Source organism: Amphibalanus amphitrite, unplaced genomic scaffold, assembly GCF_019059575.1.
Source record: "Amphibalanus amphitrite isolate SeventyFive unplaced genomic scaffold, NRLGWU_Aamphi_draft 001220F_arrow, whole genome shotgun sequence".
Classification (NCBI taxonomy): domain Eukaryota; kingdom Metazoa; phylum Arthropoda; class Thecostraca; order Balanomorpha; family Balanidae; genus Amphibalanus; species Amphibalanus amphitrite.
Genome location: NW_024882714.1, coordinates 154,802 through 168,374, shown reverse-complemented (window position 1 = coordinate 168,374; position 13,573 = coordinate 154,802). Strand labels below are relative to the sequence as shown.

General features: G+C 49.7%; 1 protein-coding gene across 1 annotated transcript in view; it reads left to right on the top strand.

Annotated features, from left to right (window-relative positions):
* The window catches only part of LOC122371242, a 48,855-nt gene that overhangs the window by 30,015 nt on the left and 5,267 nt on the right, over nt 1-13,573 (top strand). Inside the window, exon 2 of the mRNA XM_043347413.1 lies at nt 2,078-2,264. Coding sequence (XP_043203348.1) covers nt 2,078-2,264 — 187 coding nt within the window. The remainder of the gene's footprint in view (nt 1-2,077; nt 2,265-13,573) is intronic.

Below are 13,573 nucleotides of genomic sequence, written 5' to 3'. Positions count from 1 at the left end.
CCGAGCCGACGTCGGCTCATTTCGGTTCATGCGGCGGGTGGGCGGCGCGCCAAGGTCACAGACCGCCCCCGCCCCCGCCCCCGCCCGGCGGCCGGGGGCGTCACGAACCGGCGCGCCGCAGCCGCCGAGCTGTCTGGCCCGAGCTGCGACCGCCCGCTGACGCTGACGCAGCTCACTCAGCTGGGCGGCCGGCACGCGGGGGGGGGGGCACGGAGGGGGGGGGGGTGAGAGTCTCCGGAGGCCTAACTAGGGACGGGGGAGCTTAGGAACATCCAGTGGCGTCAGTTCTGTCGACTGGAAACTCCTAATCCCTCCTGATTTAGCATAGAGAACAAGCTCTCTTCTCGCAGTTACGGTGGTATGGTTCTCAGGTTTCCAAGCACGCTGGCTGGCCCCCTGGCCGGCGATTTGCGACCCAGACTGCATACCAACCTCGATGGCAGGGGAGATCCCGCTTGACGGCACTGGGATTTCCGAACATTATTTGCCCTGTGGTCTGGCTGCCCGCGGCTAAATGAAGCTTCCGTTACACTTGCATGGGGTAGCCCGCATTTTATGAAGTTGCACATATGGCCGAAATATGATACCACACTTCTGGGTTGACCAATTCGACCAATTTGACATTGACAAGCTACTAAGTGGGCCGTCCTGAACATGACCATAATGGCCATGCCATTCATCAATATGTAAATGTATGTATGTATGTATGTATGTATGTATGTATGTATGTATGTATGTATGTATGTATGTATCAATATGTAATTCATCAATATGCTCTTCTCATCACGCGATCTTCTGTTTCTCGATAGGGTTTTAATTTTATCCAGGCTCCCATTTTTCGAGCTTCACACAAGTGAGTGTGCTAGTTTTCACAACACGTGAAGTCTAATTGCGTCGCTCTGATTCAGCCCTTCTTCTGCAGTTTTCATACAGCTCGTTCTGTCCTGGTCCCTGCCTTCGCTCTTCCGCTGGACATTCCCGGACATTTCACTGTCCGCTCTATTCGTGATCGTATTCCGCGGCTGCAGACGGGTGCAGAAGCTGCGCATTAGCTGCAGCAGCTCTCATCCTCTCCCCCTCTCGGAGCTCCGACTCGGTCACGCTTTGGCCCCGTGTCTGCGGGAATTTCCATGGAGTGCTGGAGTTCGGCTGTCGGCCGGGGCCGCCATCATATTCGGAATGCGGCCTCCCGACGACACGACCTGACGTCACGGCTGGTCTGGTGGGGCCGTGGGGTCAGAAGTGGGAACTGTGGTAGTTCATCCGTCCCTGAAGCAGATGTGCCACAACAACAGTCATCGGAATAACTAATAAAATATTTTTTTATACCGTCTTTGCGCCATTGCGAAATACGCTATGATGTTGATTCTGGAAATAAATACTGTGTTGGGAAAGGATTATTTCGATGAATGAAAAGGCGTCAGTTATTTCCAATCTAGTCGCGAACACCGTAAATCATTCAAGTAGTAAGGCGGAAATCGAATTATGTCGTGTGCAGTAACTTACCACTCGCTGAAAAGTGAGCGGTGTTGTTGAGGTGATGCAGTTCTGTTTTCTTCATCGGCCAAGTATGTTGATTGTTTGGATTGGTATATACGGGCTGCACCACGGTGCAGCCGTCTCCCTTTAATCCTCCCTCAACAAAAAGTTCCGCCCACGTACGCCAACATGACAATTGGGTAAACAACCCTGAACGGAGCGGCGGATCACGAATTTAATCCGATTAATTCTGTCATACGTGGGTTCGGACTGATGTCCCGTTTTTGTGACACCCTGCATTCAGTTTTGGCACCAACCCACGACTCCTGAAATATCGCCAGCGTCCCAAGATGTATTCAAACTGAGCCCCGTACGCTGGTCTAATGAACTTTGCCGTTGAATCTATCCCATACTTTTGAAGGTTTTCTGGTATTTTATGATTGAAGTTGTAGTCAATTCCATTTTTTATTTGATTTTCATAGATTCCGATGTAAGAACGGGTTGTTCTTATTTTTGAAAATAGCTTATTAACGGGCTGTTTAAAGCCATTTTCAGAGGAAAATTTCCTCTCGTGTGACTGATGCCGTTTTTCCGCCAGATGCAGCAGCTATGGGAGCAGCTGATGCGCGGCACTCAGTCGGACCAGCCGCAGTCCAAGCTGCCCGCCTCGGCCCTCAAACATCAGCTCGCCTCGCGGCCCGGGGTCAACCGGCTGCGCAAACTGGGACCGAAGCGGGCCTTTGCCGAGTTCAACATGATGGCCGACGACGCATCCAGAGGAGCACGTAAGCTAGCCGGGCGAGGGACGGGACTGGGCTCGGATGTGAGGTCGTGTAAAAGGTGGTGCTGTTTGATATGCCTTTTACCCTAAAAAAGCGTTGTGTTGTCTAGTATCCATGAAACTCTTCTTCCGTGTTTGTGTTTTATATCAGCTGAATCGCCAATCCCACGAATAGCATATAGATACAGAAAAACGGCTTTTGTGATCTTCTCGCGGTCAGGCGCGCAGCACTTTCAGCTCCATTCAGCCGTATAAACCGCTCAGCAACCGACTCGTCCGCCCCGGCCGAGGGCTAGCGTCGTGTGAGGCCGGCCGGGTCTCCTTTGTCCTCCCGTACGGTCCTGCCAAACACGTCATTTGTGAACAGATGAACCGACCCAGCCGCCACCTGAACGGGCCTTTACGAAAATCCCTCTGCCGCCGGCTGTCCGCCAGACAGCCTGGAAATATTCAGATCCTTTGATTAGGTGGCAGGAGGTATTTTGGTAATCCCAGATGAAGGATATCGGAAAATGGAGATCGATGTGGCTGTGTTACAACACAAACGGAAGGATCGCTTTAAAGAGGGCGGCTCTCAGGCTAGTTCTAAGATGCTGGGCTATTTCGAGATTTAGCCTACTGGCTCTGTCAGGATTCACCACACCTGTTTCAGCAGAAATGCTGGTAGTATCGCTACGATTCAGGGTGGCACTTACATTTATTGGGCTGTTAGATATCTGTGATGTTTTATCTTAGCGCCTTGATCCCCATGCTTAAAACGTTGGCTGTCTGTTTCACCCTAGCGTCCGAAATCCCCCACACGCCTGACGCCACCATCCCATATCTGATATCACCGCTCACGGAGGCACACTTCCTTCCTTTCTCCTCCCCTCCCGTTCCATCTCCGTATCTGGAGCGTGAACTCTCCTTCACCGGCCGGCCAGTGGCCATACCATCCCCCCTCTCACCGGGACAGACGGAGGACCACCGGCCCCCGATCGGCACACTGTCCTAAGTGTTGGCTAATGGAGCGGACGAGGTGAGGAGCGCGATCGGTCAGCGCTCCAGCCGGCTGTCGGTCGCGACTGTCAGAACAGTGTGCGTGGCCGGTAAACGTGTGATGGTGCTCGCTGATGCGTAATGGGAGAGGTGGGGAGCTAAATTTGCTGTAATGCGGCGTTGGTGTTATGCAAAACAAGAAATGATGACAGCAGACGATGTGTACGATATGCATGTCAATTTCATTGACGATAGGCATCCATAAAATCATGATAATAAGCAGGGTACAGCGATATGTCTGGTACCTGTGCGTGCATCAGAGTGCAGCATTAGTTAGAGACGTGATGTAATGGAAATAACGAAAAGCTAATGGGAAGCAAAATTAATGTAATATAAGGAAAATGAAGAAATAAACGGACTAGAATTTTCGTCCCGTGATTGTTTCTCGTTACTTCGTCATTATTTTAATTAAACATAGCAAATGTACGAAACATAGTGACATAGTCAAAATTCCCATAAGATGCAAAATTGTCTTGAAGTGTACGGCAGATAAAAAGGTGCAGTCCCACTGATATCCTGATATCAGCTCTGGGTACCTATAAGTACGATGACTTTATGCTATATGTATGTTCTATAGTAAAGCTAACTCCAATGCTATTGACAGCACTGCATAGTGAGTGACGCTGTTCCATTTGTTACGCTCATCTTATTTCACACATGATAATGTGCCTACCGGCAGTAGTGATGAAAAAGCTGTCAGTGACACATTTTGTCGTTCGAGTGTTGTGTTACAAATGCTGGCAGAACTTCCTCTGTCAGAGCCGCCAAAGACCAGACCGATTTACAGACAAAGGTGCGACCAGTTTTCCTCATTGTGCACTTGAACGTTGCACAAACGATATCTATTTGCCACTCCATTAGAAGATGAGCGATAAGCTATTTGTATTTGCCATGCTAGGTCCTCGGAGCTTAAAGGTAACTATAAACACCCGGCTTAACTGGTGTGACAAAGCATTGTTGTCCTGTGTTAACGGTCCTCGATATCAATTAGTAGTGTTATACGATGAATGCGATACACAGTTATGTTGTAAAGTTAAAATATTTTACGAGTTGCGTTTGACTCATGTTATTGTCCCTTGTCCTAATGTTATTTTACTATGGCCATTGTCGCAAGAGCAGTGCTAAGGACGGTGAAGCATTGCATCTAATCAGAACAATATGTGGACGGTTTATGAGATGATGGGCTTCAGGTGAATGCCTACTGTTTCATTTGAATAGATATTTAAAGATCGCTGTCGGATATGTTCCCATGCTCATCGCGCTGCAGACTGTGTGCAAATGTTGTCTAATTGCTGCTATAATGACGCCTGCTGTGTGGCCCCGTTTGTAAAGTGCCGGTCATAAGACCTGCAGCACCACACGCCAGAGCGTTTGTTGTGGCTGGCGCCGCGGGTCCACTCCGAAAACAAGCTGACCATAAGGCTCGAAATGGGGGCCGCTCATAGACGACATGCCGTGCCCGCCAGGCTGATGGTGCTTTCTCCGGAGTACAGTTGCACGTGCTGATGGAATCCATGTCCAGCTGATGAAATCTTGAGATGTTTTGTTGTCGGGCAATCTGAGGTTTTAAAAATGTTAATATATCATCCAAATGGGGTCGGTTGATTAAATTCATTTGAATGAGTCGGTGGCTGACTGGATTATATTTCAGGTTCCTTTTCCATGCACTTAAAGGGACCCTCCCACCTTCAAAAAAGTTTATGAATTGGCATGAAAGTGATGTCGCTCGGTTCAGAAAGAGCGAAAACGAATATCTACCAAATTTCACCGAAAAATATTCACCGGTTTTCAAGATATTAGACTTTTACTTTTGTTTACTTTTTTTGGGATCTCCGCTGTTTCTAGCGACTTTATTTTAGAAGTGCGGCGTTTGCGGCAAATGTTGTGCGCAAATAGCATATACCACCGCGTGCTACAAAACGTTTTAGTCAAACATTTAAAAATCGTTAGATATTTGCGCTGACGTCACACATTCAGAGGGGTATTCCTAAGCATTAGCCCCTCTGAATCAAAATGCTGCAATTTTGAAATTCAATATTTCCGAGTTAAGGCATTTCTCGATGTTGTGAGTGCCGAAACCGGTAATTGTGAGCCAGGGACCCCATTTTGGCTATCTCAACTAAAATCGAATGTTAAGGTGGGAGGGTCCCCTTAATGAAATGATTTCGTTATGGTCAGCTGCTTTTTTTTTTTTTTTGCTACGATTAAGGTAGAACCTTCTAGGATATGGTCATACATGCGATCTCTGGATATATATCTAAGCTGATTTGGGGCAGCTAGCACTTGAATGATAGGTAGCATAATGCTTATATGCAACTGAAAGCTCCTCCGGAAAGGGCTAACTCAGAAGAAAAACTGCATTCCCATCAAAACCGCATGAGCTCTGGGGCTGACGCTGCCATGCAATAATCTTGTTTGCAGACCAACCGGTTGTATGCACCGGAACTAAGGGATTCTTTGTGAATCTCAGAGATTGACGTTAAGAAGGCTTCGCAAACTTCCCCCAGTGTCCTCGGTCTCGCGATATACTAGGTATATGCAAGTGCACAGACTTCGCAGGTGTAATGGGTTACGCCGGACTACATAGTCCCTAAATGTGTGAAAATACGAGCGACATTTACAACAGCTTACCTGCCGACCGCCACGACGCAGCGGCTCAAACCGTTCGGCCAGCGTCCCTGAATCCTAACACATGGGGCCACACCGCACCTTCAGGTCACGTGACGTTCCATAGATGGACTCGTATCAAATCACGTGACCATAGTCGGTGTCGGCAACTGCGAGAAACATTCGCTGCAACGAGTGACTGCATTCATTATCAGGAACAGCGTGGAGGGCTACGTTGTCGGGCCGTCCGCTTTTGACGGGCGCGTCGCTTCTTTCCCGCGCCCCGCTGTGCGGCGCCCCATGCGTCTCACGTGATTGGAATAAAGAGGTTACAGTGGGTCACGCGCACGCATAGCCGCGTGCATGGCGCAATCGCCGACTGTTGAGGATGGAGATGAATGGGAGGTCGTCAGCACTCAGCAGCGTCTTCTGCAGACGGCGCTGACGGAGCCGAACAATGAAGATAGCGCCGGCAACTGCGCCAATAAACGCACAGCGCCGTAACGAAATTTTAGATAGCCGAATTACTTCAAGCACCCGTTAAAAAATTTCATACGCTGGGATTTCAGTGCGTATATGTACGATTGCGCCATCACCTGAGCCTTGTCAAGCCTCCGTGTTCTACAGATATCGATGGGCCTGAAATACGAACACGTCGTCCAGGCGAGATGGTTCCTCATGCACTGCCGGGTCAGCTTGCAGGATGGTAGTCGGCTTATTCAGATCTCTCCATGTCTTCTCATCGCAAGCGTATGCAAACCACGGCCACGTCACTGACATCTGCTCTGGTGTGAGGCAAGACGAGCGACGAAGATGGATGCAATATTCTTCTGCGGAACTACTCATGATTCATCGGCCGCGGAGGCTTCTTTGAAGCCTCGTCCAGCGACCAGACGTGCATGCTTCGCGTCATTAAGCGAGCAAGTGGCTTTGAAGTGGGCATCACCATCCATCTTGCCATCGTGAAATACGTGGCAAACGTCCTCGCAACGTCCGGAACATGCTGCAGTGTCATTAGCGCTGGTAAAGCGAAATATGTTTCTCAGGTCTTCCCCGCATCAAAAGAAAGGAAGTGACTTGTTGGGAGGAATTGAATTTGACATCAAGACGAGGGAGACTGCGCTTGAAGGATAGTTTCTCAATTTGCCCTCATATCCCCCCAGTCTTCTTCGGCAGGCTTAGTTACTCAAAATTATTCCCGACTGGACAGCAAAGCACATGACTTATCCCGGTACCTTTTAGTTTTACTACGTAGAGCGGCACCCTAATAGGATGATCTACACTACAGCGTTATCGCTTTATCAGTGCTGAGTGCCTTTGATTTTGCTCACATTTCACCTTTTTCTGAGGAGAGCCGTCGCGATAGCAATGACTGAGAGTGATGAGCACTGCTGCTGGTTTATTGTCGTGATTCAAACGTTCTTGACCGCTTACCTATGATCAGGAAACCTGTGATGGTCGTTGCATGTGTGTTATATGCACCCGACTGAAGATGCGTTTTATGAAAACAAGTCACTGTGATTCATGACTCGACTTCACCATAAGCGCATCGAAACCTTCTCCGAAGAAGCTAGCACATTTCACCTTTGATCGCTCTACACCAGTGTATTTCACCCCGAAGTAACGGACCGTCCTGGATCAGACAGGTCACGCTCGCGTCCCCATGTATGTAAGAGACACGTCACCAGAGTTCCAACGCGACCCGTGCTGCGGGGGCGGCTACGGGCACTCCTCCGCTCCGTTACCGCAAGCTCCTAGACATCACCAGCTTCACAGACGTCACCAACCGTCATCAGACATCACCAGACTCACCCAGCGTCCCAGGTGTCCTGGTGACAAACAGCGGCAGCGGCCGGCCCCCGCGGGGAGTACCGTGTCGTCACTGAGTGTCGCACGTGCCGGTCACCAGGTCACCGGGTCGCACAATACCCCTCCCCCGCCCCCGCCCCGCCGCGCGCCGCGTGTGGGGACAACGGACAGCGCGACGGCACTGTAAATTGGACCCAGCGTGAGCACTGAGCATAGCTGAGTTGTGAAATGGTCAGACGGTGTCCGCTACTGTACAGCTTCTGTATAGGTGCGCCACCGCTCTGTAAGAGTCGTTGAAGAAGTAGTGACCCAGTTAGCTTGAACTTAATAGAATTCATATACTTTGATATGAATCTCCGAAATGTCTTTTATTTAAGCAAGGTTTTCTTACTCTTATAAAAGAAGGCATTTTTATCGGAGTCATGTAGCTGCCAAATTATTTGGATAAACGTTCTATTTTAGCTATTTTATTGTCCAGAACGTAAATGTAGTTAATTTCCTTTAAATACAGGCGACAAGTTCGAGAAGGATGAAGTTTGGAAATTCAACATTCACATTCGATGAAATTGTATCGACTTTATCGCTTTGACTCAACAGGCAACATTGATTGAATTGAAGCATTGCCGATTACCTACTCAGCGCTAACCCAGACTGCAAGATTACATATACGGTGGAACTGGAGACAAGTGCGCTGCCGCGAAGCAACGCCATTGAGCCGTCCGTGTTCCATTCATGGGTTAGCCCAAGGACCAACCAAAAACAGAGGAGAAAAACAATGCCAGCGACCACTGAGCTGATAACCCTGACTTGGCTGGCGGGATTGAGCCCTCAGCGGTCCCAACTCTGACGTGCAAATTCATTTTCTCCGGCCCTAGACTGCAATGTCATACTTCAGTCTGTCAAGTGTCAGGTGCACTTTCCAAACGCGAATCTCCACTTGTAGGCCACTCCTGCATCTCCATGAATTACAGCCTCGTACTCACGCATATACGCATACGCAGCCCGTATCATTTACGCCCGGAGCTCACGATAAGCACCGATGAGCATGCATGAATGGTGAGGGGGTGCGCTTGGAGTCCAACGCTGGTGCGCAGGTACTGCATCATCACCCACCATCTCGGACACCGTTCCGTGCTTCTATCCTCAGGATACTGAAATCCTTCTCCTCCACACCGCAACCCCCCTCCGGGCTGGACAGGCACCTTTATATCATGCGGGCTGCTCCTTCGGAGCGGCACCGCTGCTCCCGAGGGAGCGCACCCCGTAGCCGGGTGCAGTGAGTGCCTTGGGTGGGTGGCCTGTCCTCTGGACGGGCTCAGCCCCGGCGACTCACTAGGGTGCCTGCTCAGACCAATGTCTCTCCCTAATTCCTATCATCCTTCCGGCTCTGCAATGGTCTTGTCAGACCGAAAGGGCCTAACCCAACAAAACAAAACAAACAAACAAACCATCTCGGAGACTCGGCCCCGGCAATATGCTGGTGCGTAGGTTAGAGGGAAGAGTTGGCGCAGTGGATCTTGCAGTGGAGTGGCGCTGAAGGCACTAATACCGATAAGGCTACAGACGGCAGAAGAGCTGTTCATAAACGGCGTCACATAAACCAGAACCGTTCAACTATCCATCTGTCTGCCTGGCTAGACGGTACGGTGTTGGCGCCGCCTCGTCATTGAACCGAGACAGACGCTCTGAGGATGTGATAAGTGTCTGCCATCGGACCTTAATTCGAAATGATTGAAGATAAATGTTTGGTTTACGTGATAAAGTTACGTCAGCAGTTATAACTACAAATCGTTTGCATATTTACGTAAATTGATCCACGAGAAAGACCATTCAGGCTGAAATATTCACCTAGGTAGATGGGCAAATATTCAAAAGCCATGGCATACGGTCGGAACCTGAGATTAATTGCGCATCATTTTCATTTTGTTATAATTATTTGATCACTGGCAAGTGGTTTTTGGAGACCAAGATGGCTTAAGATGGTAGAAGTAATAAGCAGAACAAGTTTAAATACTTGACCCAAGTCACATTTATCAAATGATGATCGGCGACGCTGTATCTTACGTTGAGACACATGGCTGGCAAGCAATGGCTACAAGATCGGGCTCAAACCTGAAATCGTCCCACCCTCCACGGTGTGACGTGTCAGAACATTCTGGTGCTGGCATCGTTTTCATTCCTCAGTGACGGTTTGTTCATCCATTCACCGATCAGTGACGCAGTGAATCACTCGGGGGGCGGCCCGCCGCTCCCGGTCGGCCAAGTCTGGGTCGAGTCTGTCGCCGACGGCCCGCCGAGGGCCTGGGGTCAGTAGGTGAGCCTGACCCCGGGGGAGGGGGGCGGGCTGAGTCAGGCGGGGTGGGGCAGACGGAAATACCGGGCGCGGCGGCCGGATTCAGCCCGGGACGGGTGGCCGCAGTCTGTCCAGATCCCGATGATAAGTCGCCGGAGCTAAGTGTGAACATGCTCACCGGCACGCAAACATCCGGTCATTCTGAACTTGGCGGCAAGTCTGCACCCGTCTCAGACGGGCTCAGCGTTTCTTCTGGGTGTGCTGCGTATAAGCGACTTGTCCAAAGTGATTCACAGTGGCGACTTCCTTCTCGTTCCGATAGCCAAACACGATCGCTTATGTTTATGCATGTGAACTGGCGTGGAACGGTGACCGGAACTTTGGATAGTGACTCATAGGTAATGTCCAATGATGCCTGCTCTCGAATGAAAATGCCCCTTATCCAGCTTCAGTGCGAGGGGAGGAGAGTCGCGCTTGGCGTTCCAACTCCCCGGAACGTGACCGTTTGAATGGTTACGTGGATTACGTGACAAAGTCTGGCGTTACATTAGAACTGCACGGTATACACGAGACTTAGCGAGTCGCATTTAACCGTCAGACCGGTATTACCAATGACCACCGTCCCTCCGCCCTTAAAGGAAATAGTTCACATTTTAACATGGGTTGGAACTGGAATAGCAGTTCCGTAGCTTGGGCTGAGACGAGCATAAATCAGGAGCTTTTACAGCCCAACGATCACCTTAGGCAAAGATATTCTATTTCTCGTCCCGAAAAATGTGTCTTGCGTTGAGGATGTGTGCCTTGCATATATTCGCATCCAGTATGAAACGAGCATGGGTCCCGAAAATTCTTCAGAAACTAGAGAAATTATCTACGAGAACTCTAGAGAAATTCGCTCCAGTGAGGCGCTCCAGTAACAAAAGCACGAGCAGATCGCCCAAATGCCGGTGGCCGCGATAATTTCTCTAGTTTCTGAAGAATTTCCGGACCCATGCTCTTTTCATACTGGATCGCGTGTGCCTTACAGAAACTGAAAAGTTCTTCCTATATCAAAAATATAGAAAATAATCTTTTGTTGTAAAAAGGTTTTATTTTCTTTGCTGATCATTTTGAACATAAAAAATCACAAATCCATTGCAAAAAAAAAATAATTTCGTGAAAGTGAACTATTTCCTTTAAATTTATGAGCAATTCGTCTTAAAGGGACCCTCCCACCTTAACATTAGATTTGAGTTGAGATAGCCAAAATGGGGTCCCTGGCTCACAATTACCGGTTTCGGCACTCACAACATCGAGAAATGCCTTAAATCGGAAATATTGAATTTCAAAATTGCAGCTTTTTGATTCAGAGGGGCTAATGCTTAGGAATACCCCTCTGAATGTGTGACGTCAGCGCAGATATCTAACGATTTTTAAATGTTTGACTAAAACGTTTGTAGCACGCGGTGGTATATGCTATTTGCGCGCAACATCTGCCGCAAACGCCGCACTTCTAAAATAAAGTCGCTAGAAACAGCGGAGATCCCAAAAAAGTAAACAAAAGTAAAAGTCTAATATCTTGAAAACCGGTGAATATTTTTCGGTGAAATTTGGTACATATTCGTTTTCGCTCTTTCTGAACCGAGCGACATCTTTTTCATGCCAATTCATAAACTTTTTTGAAGGTGAGAGGGTCCCTTTAAAACAAAGGTATCCCTATCCATGATCCATTCCATTTAGGTACAGTCGTGTACAGGTTGATGGTCCGCCACTCTTTATCCACCGGGTTCCTATGGCTCAGCATTGGCAGCAGCCGCCTGGTACCGGTAGGCTGTGCCGCATGACCCGAGAGTGAAGCGGCACAGCCTACCCACACTGTATGACACCGGCTCGGGTCGCCTCGTAGAGCGATTTGACCGGACGCTGCGCTACACCGGCTGGGGGGAGGGGGGGGGGGGTAAGGGTCAGGCCTGTCTATTTGGCTCGGCTCGGTGGATGAGGCGGGCTGGAGTGTGGTGTGGGGCGGGGGTGATGTGGGGAGGGAGTGAGCGGACCTGGGGCTGGGTGTGTGTGGTCACTTGTCGCATAGAACCGATCGTAATCCACCCTCCAAAAATTCGCTTTAGAGATATTCACAAAACCCGGGGGGGGGGGGTTCAAACACCCATCTCCCAAGTGGAGTGTTGAAGGACAGGTAAGGGTCCATACGGTCTCCTCATGAATTGCAGCAAAGAAAGAAAACAGACCTGTCACCAAATAATCTTTCTGAAAAGTGGACCAATCGCATAGCCTCGGACACAGAAATAAACATCCAGCACGCGAAGCGTCTCGAACCGGGCCTCTCACTACCGGTCAGTTTGACAGCCTAGCACTCCTACGCTGAGCTACACCGGATGGTGGCCACGGCCGGGGCAAAGTCTGGCCGGGCGGGCGGCGGGGCCGGGAGGTCGGCAGCAAAGTCAATGAATGTTTTTGTGGTTCCGGGTGCCGGTCGCTCTAGCTTGGTGGAATGATGATGGATCATTGGCAAAACTTTCAACGTGGAGTCCCGGTTCGATCCCCATCGGGGCTCCGGCTGCTTTTCCGAGTTAGGTGGTTTGATTTTAGTGGTTGCGAGCCATTTATACGGTTTCATATCTACATGTCGATTGTCAATTGATTGATTCATTCATTCATTCGTTCATTTAATACTGTCGACATTTAACATACGAATTGACATCCAGGATCAATCCGATCAATCTACCATTTTCATAAGCGTATTGCCTAAATATCGTGCATATCTGTGGCACAAGACCTATGGTTGCCTCGATACCGTGCCAGATCACGTTTTGCACAATGCACAAGTAAATTATATTCGCTGGGTCTTCCGTGCATTTTGCTTAGCAAAAACAGGAATGCAATTGTTAAGCGACGCAAAGTGTGCAATGCAGCAAGTGAACCACACACACCCGCCCAGCCCCCATGGTCCACCAACACGGCCCACACCACTCGCCAGCCCACGCCAACCACCGAGACGAGCCCCTCCCCCGCGCTGGTCTGACGCGACAGCTGGTCTACAAAGCGCTCCACCCGGCGACCCGAGCCGATGTCAAACGGCGTGGGTAGACTGTGCCGCTTCACTCTCGGGTCATGCGGCACAGCCTACCGGTACCAGGCGGCTGCTGCCAATGCTGAGCCATAGGAACCCGGTGGATAAAGAGTAGGGGACCATCAACCTGTACACGACTGTACGTGTAGGTGCCATCAATGTAATCATTTACATGAATTGATGCGGCGCTCTTCTAAGCCAGTATTGGCTGTAATTTGCACTATGAACTCTGGCTTTATACCGACAGCAATTATTACAGTGCCGGGTCGAAGCACTCGTTCCATTGCGTCTATTCAATGGCACAATGACTAGCAGTCGATGAGCAATAACCATGCGCAATGCACATCGTGTGCGTATAATCACGATTCAATATGCGTACGCTAGGCGATTGCAATTATAGCAATACCACCCACACACTAATCTCCGCGCGGCTGCAAAGCCATTGCCCTCCTGCACATGGTTCCCCGCAGGCGCAAGATGGGTCCAGCCTTGGACCCAG